The sequence below is a fragment of the Haliotis rubra genome, unplaced genomic scaffold, assembly GCF_003918875.1.
Source record: "Haliotis rubra isolate DU_JTF1 unplaced genomic scaffold, ASM391887v1 Scf204, whole genome shotgun sequence".
Lineage (NCBI taxonomy): Eukaryota > Metazoa > Mollusca > Gastropoda > Lepetellida > Haliotidae > Haliotis > Haliotis rubra.
In genome coordinates, this window is record NW_025766048.1 from 1,465,871 (window position 1) to 1,481,053 (window position 15,183).

General features: G+C 38.3%; 2 protein-coding genes across 4 annotated transcripts in view; one reads left to right on the forward strand and one right to left on the reverse strand.

The window, feature by feature from the left end:
* Positions 1-9,252, forward strand: part of LOC124275926 (G2/M phase-specific E3 ubiquitin-protein ligase-like) — a 24,118-nt gene extending 14,866 nt beyond the window's left edge. The window contains exons 2-8 of one of the 3 annotated variants that reach the window (XM_046711633.1): positions 2,098-2,161; positions 2,246-2,357; positions 2,463-2,527; positions 2,751-2,846; positions 5,691-5,795; positions 6,598-7,115; positions 7,308-9,252. In XM_046711633.1, the coding sequence (XP_046567589.1) occupies positions 2,098-2,161; positions 2,246-2,357; positions 2,463-2,527; positions 2,751-2,846; positions 5,691-5,795; positions 6,598-6,633 (478 nt within the window). In that variant the 3' untranslated portion in view covers positions 6,634-7,115; positions 7,308-9,252. Of the gene's footprint in view, positions 1-2,097; positions 2,162-2,245; positions 2,358-2,462; positions 2,528-2,750; positions 2,847-3,379; positions 3,508-5,564; positions 7,116-7,307 lie in introns of those variants that run through there. The other 2 variants (XM_046711631.1, XM_046711632.1) reach the window with 2 other exon arrangements.
* On the reverse strand, positions 8,685-15,147 carry LOC124275940. The gene is made up of 10 exons (XM_046711644.1): positions 14,808-15,147; positions 12,627-12,717; positions 12,419-12,504; positions 12,008-12,181; positions 11,768-11,891; positions 11,171-11,308; positions 10,283-10,395; positions 9,664-9,809; positions 9,223-9,452; positions 8,685-8,693 (listed from the first exon to the last, which is right to left on the reverse strand). The coding sequence occupies exons 3-10, from the start codon at positions 12,460-12,462 to the stop codon at positions 8,685-8,687; spliced, it is 978 nt and encodes a 325-aa protein (XP_046567600.1). The 5' UTR covers positions 12,463-12,504; positions 12,627-12,717; positions 14,808-15,147.
* Positions 15,148-15,183: the final 36 nt, after the last annotated feature.

Genomic DNA, 15,183 nt, shown 5'->3' on the forward strand with positions numbered 1-15,183 from the left:
ATATCACTGAACAATGTCATCTTAAACATGGAATTATTTCGCTTCTGGTTCGGATCCCGATAGCTTGTTCATTGGTGCTTTTGTCCAGGTGAGCTTCATTGCTGGTGTCACTATTAATTGTAAAATATTTTCTTTTAACCACTGACATTGGAAACCGGTAATATGTGACCAAATACAGAAGATAACACTGGTTGTTTGAGTGGATTTTAAGTGTGTTATATTATCGCTTTAGTTAATGTTCCTGTGTTAGACTTTGATTAAATTATGCAGTGTCAAAGCGTTGGACTGTTAAAGTTATATCTATCAGACTGAAACACTGTGTTTCCGGAACAAGGAACAGGCCGTGGCAGGTTTCTGTGAGTTGTGCACCAATAAATGGAACCTGTAGTCATTTTGTTGATGTTCGGGTGGTCAAATAGAATAATAATGATATACAGTGAATAAGTCAATACTTTCGTGTAGTTCAGGTTATGATAGCTTTAGCTATTGAACACACTGGCTCTGCTCATTTCAGTCACTTGACAGTTGCAACTTCATCTCATGACATGCTGAAATTAGATTGAAACAAGTTTATAAATATACTGATGAGAGGAGGATGTTTCATTCACGTGAAGGCATTACATGTTAAAACCTTACTTTGCACATACATATGTTTATTTGTCTGATCATCATATGGTGGCACTTACAGTCGTTTAATATTAATGTTGATGATGCTGATGGCGCCCTACTGTAATGCTGGAGGAAAGGGTGTCAGTCAAGCAAAGTGTCATTTACAAAGCGCCTTGAGACGTCTTTTGGAGATGTTTCTGAAAGGCATGTATATATCCAGTGTGTTGCACAGGATAGCAACCTAAACAGACTCATTTGCTTGCATGAAATCGGCTGGCCTGAAAAGTGTACGAGGTTTCCTTTTCGTTGATACATTTTATGGCACATGCTCATCCTGATGTGTAACACACACATAAACACACACGCACGCACGCACGCACGCACGCACGCACGCACGCACCCACGCACGCACGCACGCATACATACATACATACATAACATACATACATACATACATACATACATACATACATACATACATACATACATACATACATACATACATATACATACATACATACATACATACATACATACATACATACATACATACACAACTTTATGCCTGTAGACATGCAGATTTGCCTGTATACATATATAAGCACAAAGTAAATTGTGGAATGTTTATCCTTACAGATTACTTTGATCATGTCAAGGCCTGTTTGGGGTAATTTGTTCGTGTTGAAGTTGGAAGACAAGCACTATTTGGAAGAGTTTAACCTTCGAAGTGTTTATGAAATTGTCAGTTATTCCAATGGTTACCTATTCAGTTTCAAGTGCTTATCTGCCTACATTCTATCCAAGCTGATGTTGGCAGAGAGGAAAACGTATTTTCTAAGTTTTTGAGTGGTTTGTGTTGATTGTCAACTTTGGTACTTATAATAGGGGTACAATTCACTATACAGGCGCAAGGCGCGATTTAAGAATGTTTAAATTGGTTGCACAATTTGCATCCTCAGAGAGAAGCAGGCTTCGAAAAAATGCATCATTGATTTTGTTCCCCTTATATATTAAATGAGTACGAACAGCCCCTCTCCTAGAGGAACACTTGCTGTAATTCTTTATAGTTCTATTTCCGCAGTGGATACCATCAATCTATTTGGCGAATCATACACCGTAGTCTTCCCGCATAAGCACAAATGTATTGTCCGACAGATTTTGAAAGTATATAAAATAGATTTATGTAATATATATATTAGTTAGTGAGGGAGTGAGTATAGTTTTACGCCAATAGCATATTCCATCAATATCGATAGGCGAGGGACACCAGAAATGGGCTTTACACATTGCACCCATGTGTGGAATCGAACCCGGGTCTGCGGCGTGACGAATATAGATAATACAAAAATAGATGACAGAATAGCATGAGTGATATATGAAACGTTATTAAACTAATGATGTACATACGGAATTTAGATATGTTTTTGTGCAAAATTATGAATCAGTAAATATGAAAATGAATTACGTTCATTGTGATTTTTTTTTCAGCATGGATGAAATTCTTGAAGCACTCAACCTGTCATCTCTGAAAAAGAACTTTCAGGACAACAAGGTATGGAAAAGGTCGTGTTCATTTTTCTTATTTCGTACGTCTATGGTTTATGATCTATTGCAACTATTCTACGTTTCTCTTAAGGTTGATCCTACAGACGTGCTGTCTTTGACTGAGGAGGACTTTAGAAGTCTTGTCGTGCAGACAATTGGGGAAAGAGCACGATTAAGACAGAGGTGCAAGAATTTAGTTTCCGGTAAGATTATCAGACCAATTAATCCGTAATTCATGAGTGCTGATTATGTCATGTTACGTTCAAATAATAAAATATCGGCGTTTGACAATTTATTAACTTTTCCAGAGTCTATGTCAGAATCACCAGTTGTTCAACGTCTCCGGATGTTTCAGTCTCAACGTAGACAACGGGTATTGTGGCAATTTCTTCTTACTCATTCATCATATAAATAAAAGCAACTAAATATATTCTTATTAGCAAATTTGTATTGCAAACAATTGTACACACAGATAAAGAACCTGGTATTAGTATCGTGCTCATTTTTCGAAACAATGAATATTTGCTGTTGCTATTTGTTGCACATACGTCTGCTCATATTGATTTGAAAAACGATAATGTCGCTATTATTTCAAGGTGAGTTGGAGAGGTCCAAACTCTGCTGCATCACGATCGACAACCAGGCGACTACATATCGGTTGGAAACATAAATCTCGAAGCACGTACATCCCGGTTAGTGCAGGCAAGGGTGGCGGTTCTCAGACTTTTGATGCAGATAAAAATCTGACTTTAACAGACCTTGAAAATAAGGTCATAAGCATTTATTTTCCAAGTGGTGTAAACCAAAGCCAAAACCCTGAGATCTCTAACCTGACGTATCACTTGGATCACTTTAACGGAAAAAAGCTTCCGAACAAGATCAATAACGAAGATTTGACTGTAGATTTGCTGTATACGCACAGAAAGTCCTACCCAATTGGGTTATATATCTGCACACATCAGCGGTTGAAGAGCAGGTACGTGTGGCATCTTAAAGAAAAGTAATGATAAAGAATTTTGTGTTCAGCTATGTCATCCTATACAACTTGACAACCCGCAATGTATTATTCAAGTGTACCTGTGCATACTGTAAAATGCACGTAATATTGGGCGACGCATATACGACATCATTAGAATGTCTCTATGTATACTGGACAAAAACAGTTAGGGATATATGTAAATTTTGAAATTATGAATAATGATGTATTTATTCATTGACACACTGATGAAATATCAATCATAAAAATACCAATATCCCTAACTTATTTTGTCCAATATATTATTACAGACTGTCGAGGAGGGCTGCCCAGGAGATGAGAAGCCTGATGCGGTTGCGAGAGATAATACCTCAGTGGTAAACGTCTGAACACACATGATATATTCTGTAGCTCAAAAGGGGACACAAGCTAAGAACAGAATGCATGTTTCATAAATCTGGCCCGATTTGGTATTATTATATTTGGTATTGAATAATGAAAGCGTAATGCTGTTTAACATGAATATTTTCCACATGTTTCCCATTAAAAGAGAATGTAACATACATGAATTATGGCTGATCACGTTCTGTAACCTGAGCCTGGTAGTGAGATAAGCGATTATTTAACATCACTTTGAACAGGTATATGACGGCGGCGGTCCGTTGTGGGAGTCTGAGGTTGTGAGTGAGTGAGTTTACTTTTACGCCGCACTCAGCAATGTTCAAGCTATATGGCGGCGGTCTGGAAATAATCGAGCCTGAACCAGACAATCCAGTGATCAACAGCATGAGCATCGATCTGTACAATTGGGAACCGATGGCGTGTGTCAAGCAAGTCAGCGAGCCTGACCAACCGATCCCGTTAGTCGCCTCTTACGACAAGCATGGGTTACTGAAGAACGATATTCTGACCCGGACCTTTACGGAAATCTGAGGTTGTGACAAAACTGTGGGTATGGCTTGTATTCAGGACAAATGAGGGATTTGACCATACGTTCATCTGATTCTGTGTTGAAGCTGTAGCGCCTTTAGGCGTGTTCCATAAAGGCAAATAACGAATATTTCTTTGTGAACATGAATTCGAAAGGTATTAGTTTTCAGCGTAGAGATAACGTTTAAACCATATGGGCAACGTATTTAATGAATGTTAATTAGGAACACAAATGTGATCAACCCGTCGAAATTCTGTGCCTGTAAATTAAGTAATATAGTATGACCAGAAATTATTGAGAATTTTAGGAATATGTTTAATTGGATTACTAGTATAAACAACCTTGACCAGCTATCAAGTGCTTGGTTTCATTCAATAGAGACAACTCCGTTAATCCTTTTTCATTACTTTGTGAAGAGTTACCCCCCTTTGTTTACTTGCTAGCAGACGACATTTTCAGTGATCCTCAGTATGGATGATTTATAGAAGAGGAAGTTGATTTTAGAGTATTATAAAAAGGACATCAGATCAGCTAAAGTGATTTCAAGTAGAACAGCCATCCCTTTGTCCACTGTTTATCGTGTTTTGAAAGATATTGCAAATGGATATGGCATTGAGCACCAGGGAGGCGCAGGTAGGCTCAGAAAATTGACTGTCGGTGACAGGAGGCGGCTTGGTATTCTTGTTTCTAAAAACAAACGAAGGAGTTTAGAAACCTTAAGGCTAGATTTGATTGATAGAGGATCTGTGGCTGTCTGTAAGGAGACAATTAGAACTGAGCTGCATGCAATGGGTTGGCAGAAAAGTCGAGTAATTCCATCACCGATCATGAAACCTGAACAAAAGGAGCGAATGACGACCTGGTTCTTACAGCATAAAAATTTAACTGGGACAATGAGATTTTCTCAGATGAAAGTTCTGTGTGGCTGTTTCCTAATACACTGAAATTCTGGACCAAACAAACTAAAAAACCTTTGTATCATCGCCCAAAGTACAGGCCGAAATTTAACGTGTGGGTGGCATATCTGTGTTAGGGACAACGCCCCTCTGTGTATTTGAAGGAATATGAACATCGAGCGGTACACAGATATTCTCGAGGGACATTTACTTCCATCTGCTCAAGTGTTTTATGGAAATCTTTGATTTTCCAGCAGGACAACGACCCAAAACATCGTTCAAAGCATTCACAGGCCTGGTTTCGATCCAAAATATGACTTTATTAGATTGGCCAAGCTATAGCCTTGACCTAAATCCAATAGAAAATGTTTTGGGACTTATGAAGGATAGTGTCAATAAGAAAAATCTGACAAATATTGCTGAAATGAAAGAAGAGGTGGTCCGATAATGGGACAGCATGGACCACGACTTTCTAACTTCTTTGATCAGTAGTATGCCTCGCCGCATTGAAGCCTGCATTGCTGCCCATGGCGACTTGACAAACTACTAACTGTTCACCTGTCTTTAAATCTGGAGTTATGTTCTGCTAATATTCACATTTAATACGTGAGTAATGAGTGAAAAAAATATGTAAAAATTACAATCTTTAAATTCTCAATAATTTCTGGTTGTACTGTATACTTTATAGAAATAAAGTCACGTGTGATAGATTGTTTTATGTGTTTTGGCACAGGTGATGGATATTGATGAGAGTACGTCAGATGATGGAGATGAGCTCCCTTCAATGGATAGTGGGACACCAACCATTGTCTTTAATGAAAGGCATGGCCCTGTAATGGTATAGTAGTGAAAGCTTGGCGCTTTGTCGTTTTCTAATGTTTTCATTGAGACGTGAACACATTTCTACAGCGGAAAAATCGATTGGTAATGTTAAGTGTTCACTTTGTTATTTAACACCGCTGTCAACAAAAATAAAGAGTATTTTTTATCATGTTGAAAGTGGATTCAGATTTTCAAAATGCCCTTTTCAATAGTTATATATAATAATCTTAAAGGACCTAAACTTTGGCATTCATATTTCTCCTTTGAATGACCTATATTTTCTTTTCTCACAATTTATGCTGACAATGCTTGAATATCGATTCTGACATCCCGTATGTAGTGTCTGCTTTTGTCAACTATCTATACAGGTAAGGTGCTGGGTATTTGAAGTAGAGTTGTCATGTCAATTGTCATAGTAGCTTTATGCATGCGAGTGCAGTGTGTTCTGTACGTGTCTGTATCTGTAACTTTATTAATAGACAATAGTTATCCGAAACACATACATCCGTAATACCACATCTTTGTATTAACGTTGCACAGGTGTTTGGATATTAAATTATGTAACTTATCAATGATTAGAACGAAACTAAGTTAAATATCAGCAGCGTTTATTTTAATATCACAAAGTTATCTAAGTTTTACACTGAATGCATGTAATAGAATGATAAATGGACATTTTTTATTACTATCAGATTATTTTCACTCAAAATTCAGGAAGGCTTGCGTGTGTATACGTCTGCGAATGAGAGTACTTGCAAAAGAGTGAGTGAGAATAAATTTCGTGTTTTCATCTCAATATGCATTATTTTATATTTTAGCCTTACAAAGCAAAACTTATCAGACTGTTGGAGTGATGAAGGCATATTCCCTTGTTCACGGGGGGCCACAACCGTCCTTTCTCAGCCCACTCCTTCATGACGTCATCGTCGGAGGTATAGACTCGGCGGCTCCTACTATTGACCACATTTTCAATCCTGAGTACAAGGAACATATAACTAAGGTAAAGTATTTTTTCCGTTCTCGTTCATGTGCTTGCAAAATAAACATACAATATCAGTATTTGTATAACCATAAATATGTCTGGTTACAGAGAACAATATCCAGGACATTTGTTATTGAACGTGCCTGTTTCGCAAACACACCGACAGTCCTATAGGATTCTAAAATCTTTTCAGCTGTGCCAAGCAGAGGACACGTCAACAGTGCCAGAAGCTGGGGAGTTGATCCTCGTTGCAGGATGTGGCGCAATGATGTACAGGGCAGATCGGAAGGACGAGATGATTACAGCTCTCATTCCCTTCCTGGTTCTGGGTCGTGTGTCACATTGCATTGACCAGTGAGTGTAATATACTTAAAATACATTTTTTATTTTGCTATAATAGTATTACATAATCTCACAAGAACTGCAAAGATGTAATAATGGTGCGTGTTCACTTTCTGTGGGGTAACAAGTTGATCATGTGTTATACTTGTAGAAACATTTGGATGTCTTCATTAAAAGCTTGCCCTCTCAATCAACTCATTGTAGATTCTGCCATGGACTCGAAACCCTGGGTGTGCTCGAGGCAGTGAGGCAAAACAGGCACAGCATGAAGGAGCTGTTTGTTCATGAGGACCACAGCATAGATTCCTCGACTTTTGAACTCATCTATACACCAGTGTTTAGCGAGGAGGGTAGTAATACACACAGGCTTGAGAAATTGGTGCACTCCAACTGGAGAGACGTCCTGCTGGATATTGAAGGTATTTGCAAGTCTCTTTAGGCAACATAGTGGTTAATGAATAAGGTTTTTTTATGGATATACCACTTCTTTATTCTGAACAGGTGACGTTTTGACATAGATTCTACTGTCGTTGCAAGGCAAGTGGTTCCATGAGAAGTATTTTTGGGTGATATATATATATATATATATATATGTGTGCGTGTGTGTATATGACATGTTTGGGCAATAGATGAGGGTGAGGCAAACATGAGTTCTGTCGAAACGTCGCCTATACAGAATAAACAAGTTGTATATCCATAAAAATAGTCCTCATTCTTCATCTACTCAACTTCTAGAATGACAATCAAAGAAAACATTGTGGTCAGTCTTGTTATTGCATGTATACTTGATATTATATGGGTCTTAACATGATAAACAACTGCGATTTCTTTTACCTGTAAGGAACTATCATGCTTTCGCCTAAGAATCAATGTGTTGATATAACGTCATAACTGAAACCAGACATTGATACTTTTGAATTCGCGAGTTATAGGTTTGTACAACTTCACTATTTCCAGAGGGTGTGGAAGATACGTCTCTGAAGGATGTGCTGATATTTTCAACTGGTGCCGATAGAGTTCCGCCACTTGGTCTCCGACCGCAGCCAACACTAACGTTTCACCAGTGTGACCCACTTTCAGCAGAGGCAAAAGAGAACTTTCCGTTCGCCAACACATGTTCAAACACATTATCTTTGCCGTTAATTGCGTGTTATGATATGTTCAAAAGGAACATGGCTGCAGCTGTAAAAGTCCACCTATTTACTACAGAGTAAAGATGTAGTTGTACGGCTCCATAGCTATTACACGACCTGTAGGGGGAATTAAGACCCTTTGATCATGTAATACATTGTACAAGCTGCATAAATATACGTGTATTAAAATACACTCTAATCTTGAAATAGGATAATCATTTACCTAACACAGGAAAACAAGAATTTACCATTATTATGTTAGCATCACATTAACCTTCTTATGACACTTATGTTTGGACTACGTAAATACTCTTTCTATGTATTGCATGGATACATGCAGGCATGGCTTTGTTCAGAATATCACTTGGATAATGAGACAAATGTGTCCTTATGAGCTCATTTAGCAACTTCAGTTATTATTCTCTTTTAGTTTGTCAACACCTGTGATTCAGAACCTCTGGAATGATGTACACATACATTACTTTTAACAATTGAGAAATAGTAGAACTTGATATCATTTTATACAGTTCCGTCATATGAGTAAGACATTCAGAAACGTAATTGGTGTAGAGAGTATTTTTACACACGACAGGCTCATTACGTTTTTATTTAAACAATGTATATTTCGAATGTGCATACTACGAAGGTAACAGTTTTGAAGATGACAAATGGCCTACATTTATAATCTCTTTTGAATTTTAGTTTACAGTGAATAGTATTTTACACAAGACAGTGCTTGCGTGAGACATGATTTATAATTGAAAAGTTGATTACGGTTTTGTTTCAACCATTATTTTCAGTATGTTTGTGCATGTTATTCGTATGGAATAATTATTAGTTCGGGTCAAACCCTCTGTTTGTAATCCTAACAATAATTCGGCGCCTACATGAGAGTCATATAAAAGGGGGTCATTAATGAAAGTGACAAGATGCTTCAGATGAAGAGGTTTGAACTGTTTGAAAAATGTGACTCCATGTCTCCTAACATTCTTTAATAGAGTCATACAGTAGAGTCCCTCCAGTTTTGACACGAGCCAAGCATATAGGTCCAGAGCTTCCTGGGTATCCTTTGGCTCTGTCTTCCCGTTGAGGATAAGGAGATTCTGACAGACGTCTTCGAACTCTTCTTCACATCCCGAAGGGCGAGTTATGGTGCACATTGACTGAATAGCGTGGATGTCTCGTGTGTCAACTTCAGTCTTGTAATCAACAGTGCCTGAAACATATACGAAGGGTTTAACGCAGTGTCACAACAGGTATAAACGACACACATTTCGCAAGTTTTGGGGGTGGAACCCGGGTCAAAGCGTAACATGCCAACGAGTTATCTTATAACATCTTTCTACCGTAGGATATGCAAAGTTATGTTTATGCATTAACTGCAACACAACATGGACAGTACTGTTGGTGACTCCAGTGAATCCTACCATATTCAGATGGAAGAAAAAAGAGAAGATCTGGCTTTCCACTGACATCTGCCCCCGTTCGCCTAACCCTGTGCTGGTTCCATTCTTTGCCGATCTGGTCAAGCTCAGTCTGTACCAGCCGAGTGAAACAGAACCTCAAACACTCCCTGTTCAAAAACAGATGTTGCACTTTTGACAGTTAATGTTTACTGATGAACTGAGTGTAAATGTAAAATCCTCTTGTACACTGCAAATTGGCTAAATGAGTCTGTATAACGGGTTTTATGGTCATATATTCATAAATGCAAATCGTGTTTTGAAATTCATTCCTATGGTAACAGTAACAGCTTCACATGCAGCTTTTATAATCAACAAAACAAACACACATGTTAGAGAACGATACGAAATCAGTGACACTCTATTATCAACCAACCAGAAAAGAGTTGTGTGCTCGTTGGCGTTGCCTACCTTTCTTAGGTTTATGGAAACAAATGCAAAAGACACTGCTTGGTTTGCCAATTGAATATGTATGAACCAATAGCAATTCTATTTGCATATTAACAAAACATTATGAAATTATATATTTCAATGTTGAATACAGCAACATATAATGAAAGAAATAGTTGTGATTGCTACTTACATGTGAAGGTTGTTGTCAGTTGATACAATGCCCTGAGATTCCATGTCCTTGAACAAGTTGATCCAGTAATCCGCACCATTTTGTCTCAAGGACATCCACCATTTTTCTATTCTCTGCAATAAACACTGCTTCTTTCAAAGTCAGATACACATGCATTTATTTAGTGCTGAATGCTCCCAGTCATATCTATGTGTATAACACATGGAAAATAGTCTTTACCTCTATAAGACATATTAAAACATTCCATGAAAATATCTTGTTTGAGTGGCATTGTTGGTGTGGTGAACAACAGGGAGTGTTCAATAGATATACAACTTCTTTATTATTAATATGAGCGACGTTTCGGTGTAGCTACTTACACCGTTATCAAGCAAGTGATGTACAATACTGCAAGCAAAGCTATATATATACATAGTCAAGTTTGAACAGTAAGTTGATTGATGTTTACAGAATTAATGAGGTTTATGTACAACGTTTACACAAAAAGGCAATTGTTACATGTACATTTTGTTACTATGTATATATAGCCTTTCTTGCAGTATTGTACATCTCATGCTTGATGATTTGTGTTAGTAGCTACGCCGAAACGTAGCTCAATAGTACAGAAGGTGTATATCTATAGAACTATAGAACTCCCTCAGTTGTTCTATGAAAATAGGAGGTGTTTTCATCTTTAGATGTCACTGAAACAACGTGAACAGAAACTACCATGTGTGATGAAAAGAAAACCCTTTCCACATCCATACGAAATCACTACTAAAAGCAGAGTGGATAATTCCGACTATGTCATGAGCTGTCATATAGTGATGATACTGGGTGTATTGTGAGCTAATGCTTCATACTTAGGAATAGGTATCAGGGTTTATATGTTTCTGCTTCAGTAAAAACCTGATTTCTGTGAGAACTGCCATACAAGACACTGTTTTCTCCTGCCATATCATCCGTGTGTGACCACCTCATTGCTTTTTGTAGATCTTCAATAAATACGTTCTCAGTCCCCTGTCCATCCTTATGGAGCGGGGAACCCTGAAAGGAAAACAAATACTGTTTTGCAAATGCACGGCACCACAATGCATCATATTTAACATAGTTACCGTTGTCGGACATTTCCTACGTTATAACATATGTTATATTTTGGATTACACTTTCTCAGTAAAGTACAGATTCTAGTACTTTTGATGGAGTGAGTCCCATTCGGGATTCGAACCCACACCCTCAGAGTCACGCAACTTATAGCTAGCACACAAAGTCAGCCACCTAACCCGGTCAGCCACCGCTGAGTTACATTTGACCACTTTGTAAATAGCACTGTGTATTCATTTCCAACGCTGACTTGATGCAAAGTACAACTTTTGTGAATTGGAATTAGAGCGGCGTTACAATCCAACATAATTGGGATCCCAAGTTGTTTGAGGTTCTGAATGTATCAGAAATAGTCTGAAACATTGGAAACAGAAGTCATGCATTAGGCCAAAACGATGATACTATACTCCCTCCCGAGTCTCCATTACCTCCAATACTTTCAACGTAGTGCAGGAAATAGTGACCTACAACATATGGATCTTTGTTACTTCTGCCAACTTTGAGCCATAGTATTCGTCTTGAAAAGCTGAAAATGATATTAAAGTATATATATGTCTTCATTCAAATCTCCTTTACTGTGTTAGAATGACGACATGGTGTCTGGTACTAATAATTATTATATAATATTTAGTATGAACTTACCCGCAAATAGCGCCGTGAATAGCAAAACCAAATGGTGTAATCTTGTCGTAGCCATCTATGTGTACAAGATACTTGGGTCCCTTGTTACTGTACAGTCGTCTTGAAAAACGTTGGGTCCTTCGGGCAGATACTCTGTCTGGGTCGACAATCCTCAATATCTCCATGACCAAATGCCTAGTATGAATAGGAGTCGTATATTTCGGATAGAATTATGAGAAACTGATGTGAATAACTTCGACGGGACGAGCGAGCGATTTATCCACTAGGCTACCCCCACCGAACCTCACAATAAACAATATTCCACTGACGATGTATTCTTTGACATTTTATGCCTGAACAATACCATTGTCGCTTGTTGCGCATTTCATTTTATAATTTGTAAAGACACGGATAGCGCACAGGATACTTTACCTTGGTACTCTGAGACCATGAACATTTCTTAGGCGTTCAGTCATGCTTCTGTAACCGAGACAGGTACCACTACCTTGCAGCACATTCTGAAAAGAACAGAATAACTAAGAATAACGCGTGCATGCGTGCATGCGTGCATGCGTGTATGTGTACATATATCAAAGACAAATAAAGTTTGATAGCACATTAAGGATGAAAAAGGTCTTACCTGAATAGCCCTTATAACTCTTTCATGATCTATACAGCCCAAACGACGCCTCAGACCAAGTGTGATGAGCGTTCGCTTCAGAGTTCGTATGCTGAAAGATTTACAGTTGCCTTTTTACTCATTTAACATGCTCCGCGTAAGCAACAGTATGGGTTTATTACCATTCATTAAAGATGTGCTTTCTTTATACTATAGTTACACGACACATGCTATTAGTATAACGAAGAAGGAACACATGCGTATAACAGTTACTAGCTGGTGATAACTACTAATTTACTTACGACATCATCTCTAGAAGTAATACTAAAATCTTACCGTCACTGCTGTTACTATTTAGGTTCATTTTATATGGTGGCTGAATGTTCACTAATATGATCTTACATTACAAATTGCGAGTCGGTTTCCGTTTGTGCATGCGCAGATCTAACAAGTGAACACATGACGATATCGCTGTATCGCAATATCGTTGTATGGCCATATCGCCACATGGTATTACTGTATCGCAATATCGCCATATCGACTTACATCATATCGCCATTTCGTGTCGTGTTATCGCCATATCGTGTCGTGTTATCGCCATGTCGTGTCGTATTATCGTCATATCGTGTCGTGTTATCGCCATATCGTTTTCTGTCTGTATCGCAATATCGCTGTATCGTGTCGCCGTATCGCAATGTCGTGTCGTACTATCGCTTTGTCGCGATGTCGCCTACATTTTTTCAGGGCGATAAAACGATGGCCCGAATGAGCCACCATAGGTTAGTCTATATTGCACAAATATGGTCTTAAAATCGATATGATCGTTTACTTCACTTCCCATTTATCGCATACGTTTGGAAAATTGGATTTCGATATGAAACTATCGTAAACTGATCTAGATCCTTTAGTAGGTTTAATAAGATCATTCCAAGGGGAACTTATCGATACCTTTGTTATGTTTGGGTTTCCAGCAGTTTGAATGACTTCTTTCCATTTTGGGGAATACTGACGATGACACGATTTATGTCAAGTACTGTGCCCTTAATATCAAATTTAGTTTTAAGTTCTGCAAATGAGAGTACCTCTTAGTCATTGAAAATGTCTTTAATATTAACAATTCCTTGTTAAAACCAGTAATTGATTATCAAATATGTGTTGCGTAACTGGTGATTTAACCAAAGAGGTTGCATAACAATTCGTTTATGTTGATATGATTCACTACATATCTCTTTATATATCTATTCCAGGCATCAAATGCATCTTTATCTCACATACTTCCCGCTATCTTATTATCGAATCCTAAGAATAAATCAACGTACCCGCTTTTCTACATATCGCCATATCGCAATGTCGCTGTATCGCCATATCGCGTCGCCATATCGCAATATCGCCTTTTCACGTTATCACCATATCGCAATGTCGCGTCTTTTTATCGCCATTTTGTGTCGTGTTATCGCCATTTCGTGTCGTGTTATCGCCATTTCGTGTCGTGTTATCGCAATGTCGTGTTGCGTTGTTGCCATTGCGTGTTGCGTTATCGCTGTATCGTGTCTTGTTATCGTCATGTCGTGTCGCGATATCACTATTTCGTTTTTGTCTGTATCGCCATATCGCAATATCGTGTCGTGCTATCGCTTTGTCGCGATATCGCCTAGATTTCTTCAGGGCGATAAAGCGATGGCCCGAATGAGCCACCATACTAACCGCTAGGCATCTTACAAACTACAATAACAGCAAATGACAATCTGGGATTATATTCTTAGTCAAGTAAAAATCCTTGTACTTTTGCTAGTATGCTGACAAAAAACGGATGATTTACATCTTTGTTTACATCTTGGCTCTTTGGTGTTTTTCTTGGACATTTTCCAGGTCGATCTGGCGGGCGTGGAGTGTTCCACGTGAGCATTGCCAGTCGCTATGTTATTTATACCTTGGGTCACCGTCACCTGTATACACTCAACTATCGGCTTGTCTTGTTGCTTATCACTGAATGTTTATCCTAATATATAGCAGAGATTTTGAGCTATGGCAACTGACAGGTTTGTCAGAGAGGTATCAGCAGTCTGTGCGCTCCGTACGAGCTAGCACAATACAATCAGCATACGTCTGGGCTAGTACAAGCAGCCACACATGCCTACGCATGCACGTGGTCATATGAGTGAAATATTCTTAAGTACGACGTTAAACGCCATTTCACCTCACCTCACTCGTTGTTTAGTTTAGATTCTCACTGTCGCCCCAACCTGATGCCAGCTCTGGAATGAATGATACACGTCGTTAGTGAGAGCACAAAACCATTCGCATACAGCAGTTAATGATGCCATAAGAAGTGATTAATGACGTCATATGAATAAGTAGTTAGTGACGTCACAATCTGCGGCAAAGCGGTTTAGTAGCTCAAGAAGAAATTATTCGATATTTTCATCACATTATAGTAGTTTTGAAAATTCATCTTTTGACATGGCGATAACAATTTTACTTCAGAATTTGAAAGTCTGCCAAAAATGCAATAATGATATTAAAGATATGTGCAAAAAATGTTTTCATTGTATTTGTTTTTATGAAAATGATGACTTGA

Excerpts from the sequence above, each read along its gene's own strand:
- LOC124275940 (XM_046711644.1), bottom strand. The coding sequence starts at position 12,462 with ATGACTGAACGCCTAAGAAATGTTCATGGTCTCAGAGTACCAAG. Across the intron at positions 12,182-12,418 it reads CATGGTCTCAGAGTACCAAG|GCATTTGGTCATGGAGATAT; the intron begins GTAAAGTATCCT and ends TATTCATACTAG. Across the intron at positions 10,396-11,170 it reads GCAGTTCTCACAGAAATCAG|AGAATAGAAAAATGGTGGAT; the intron begins GTTTTTACTGAA and ends TGTTTATTGCAG.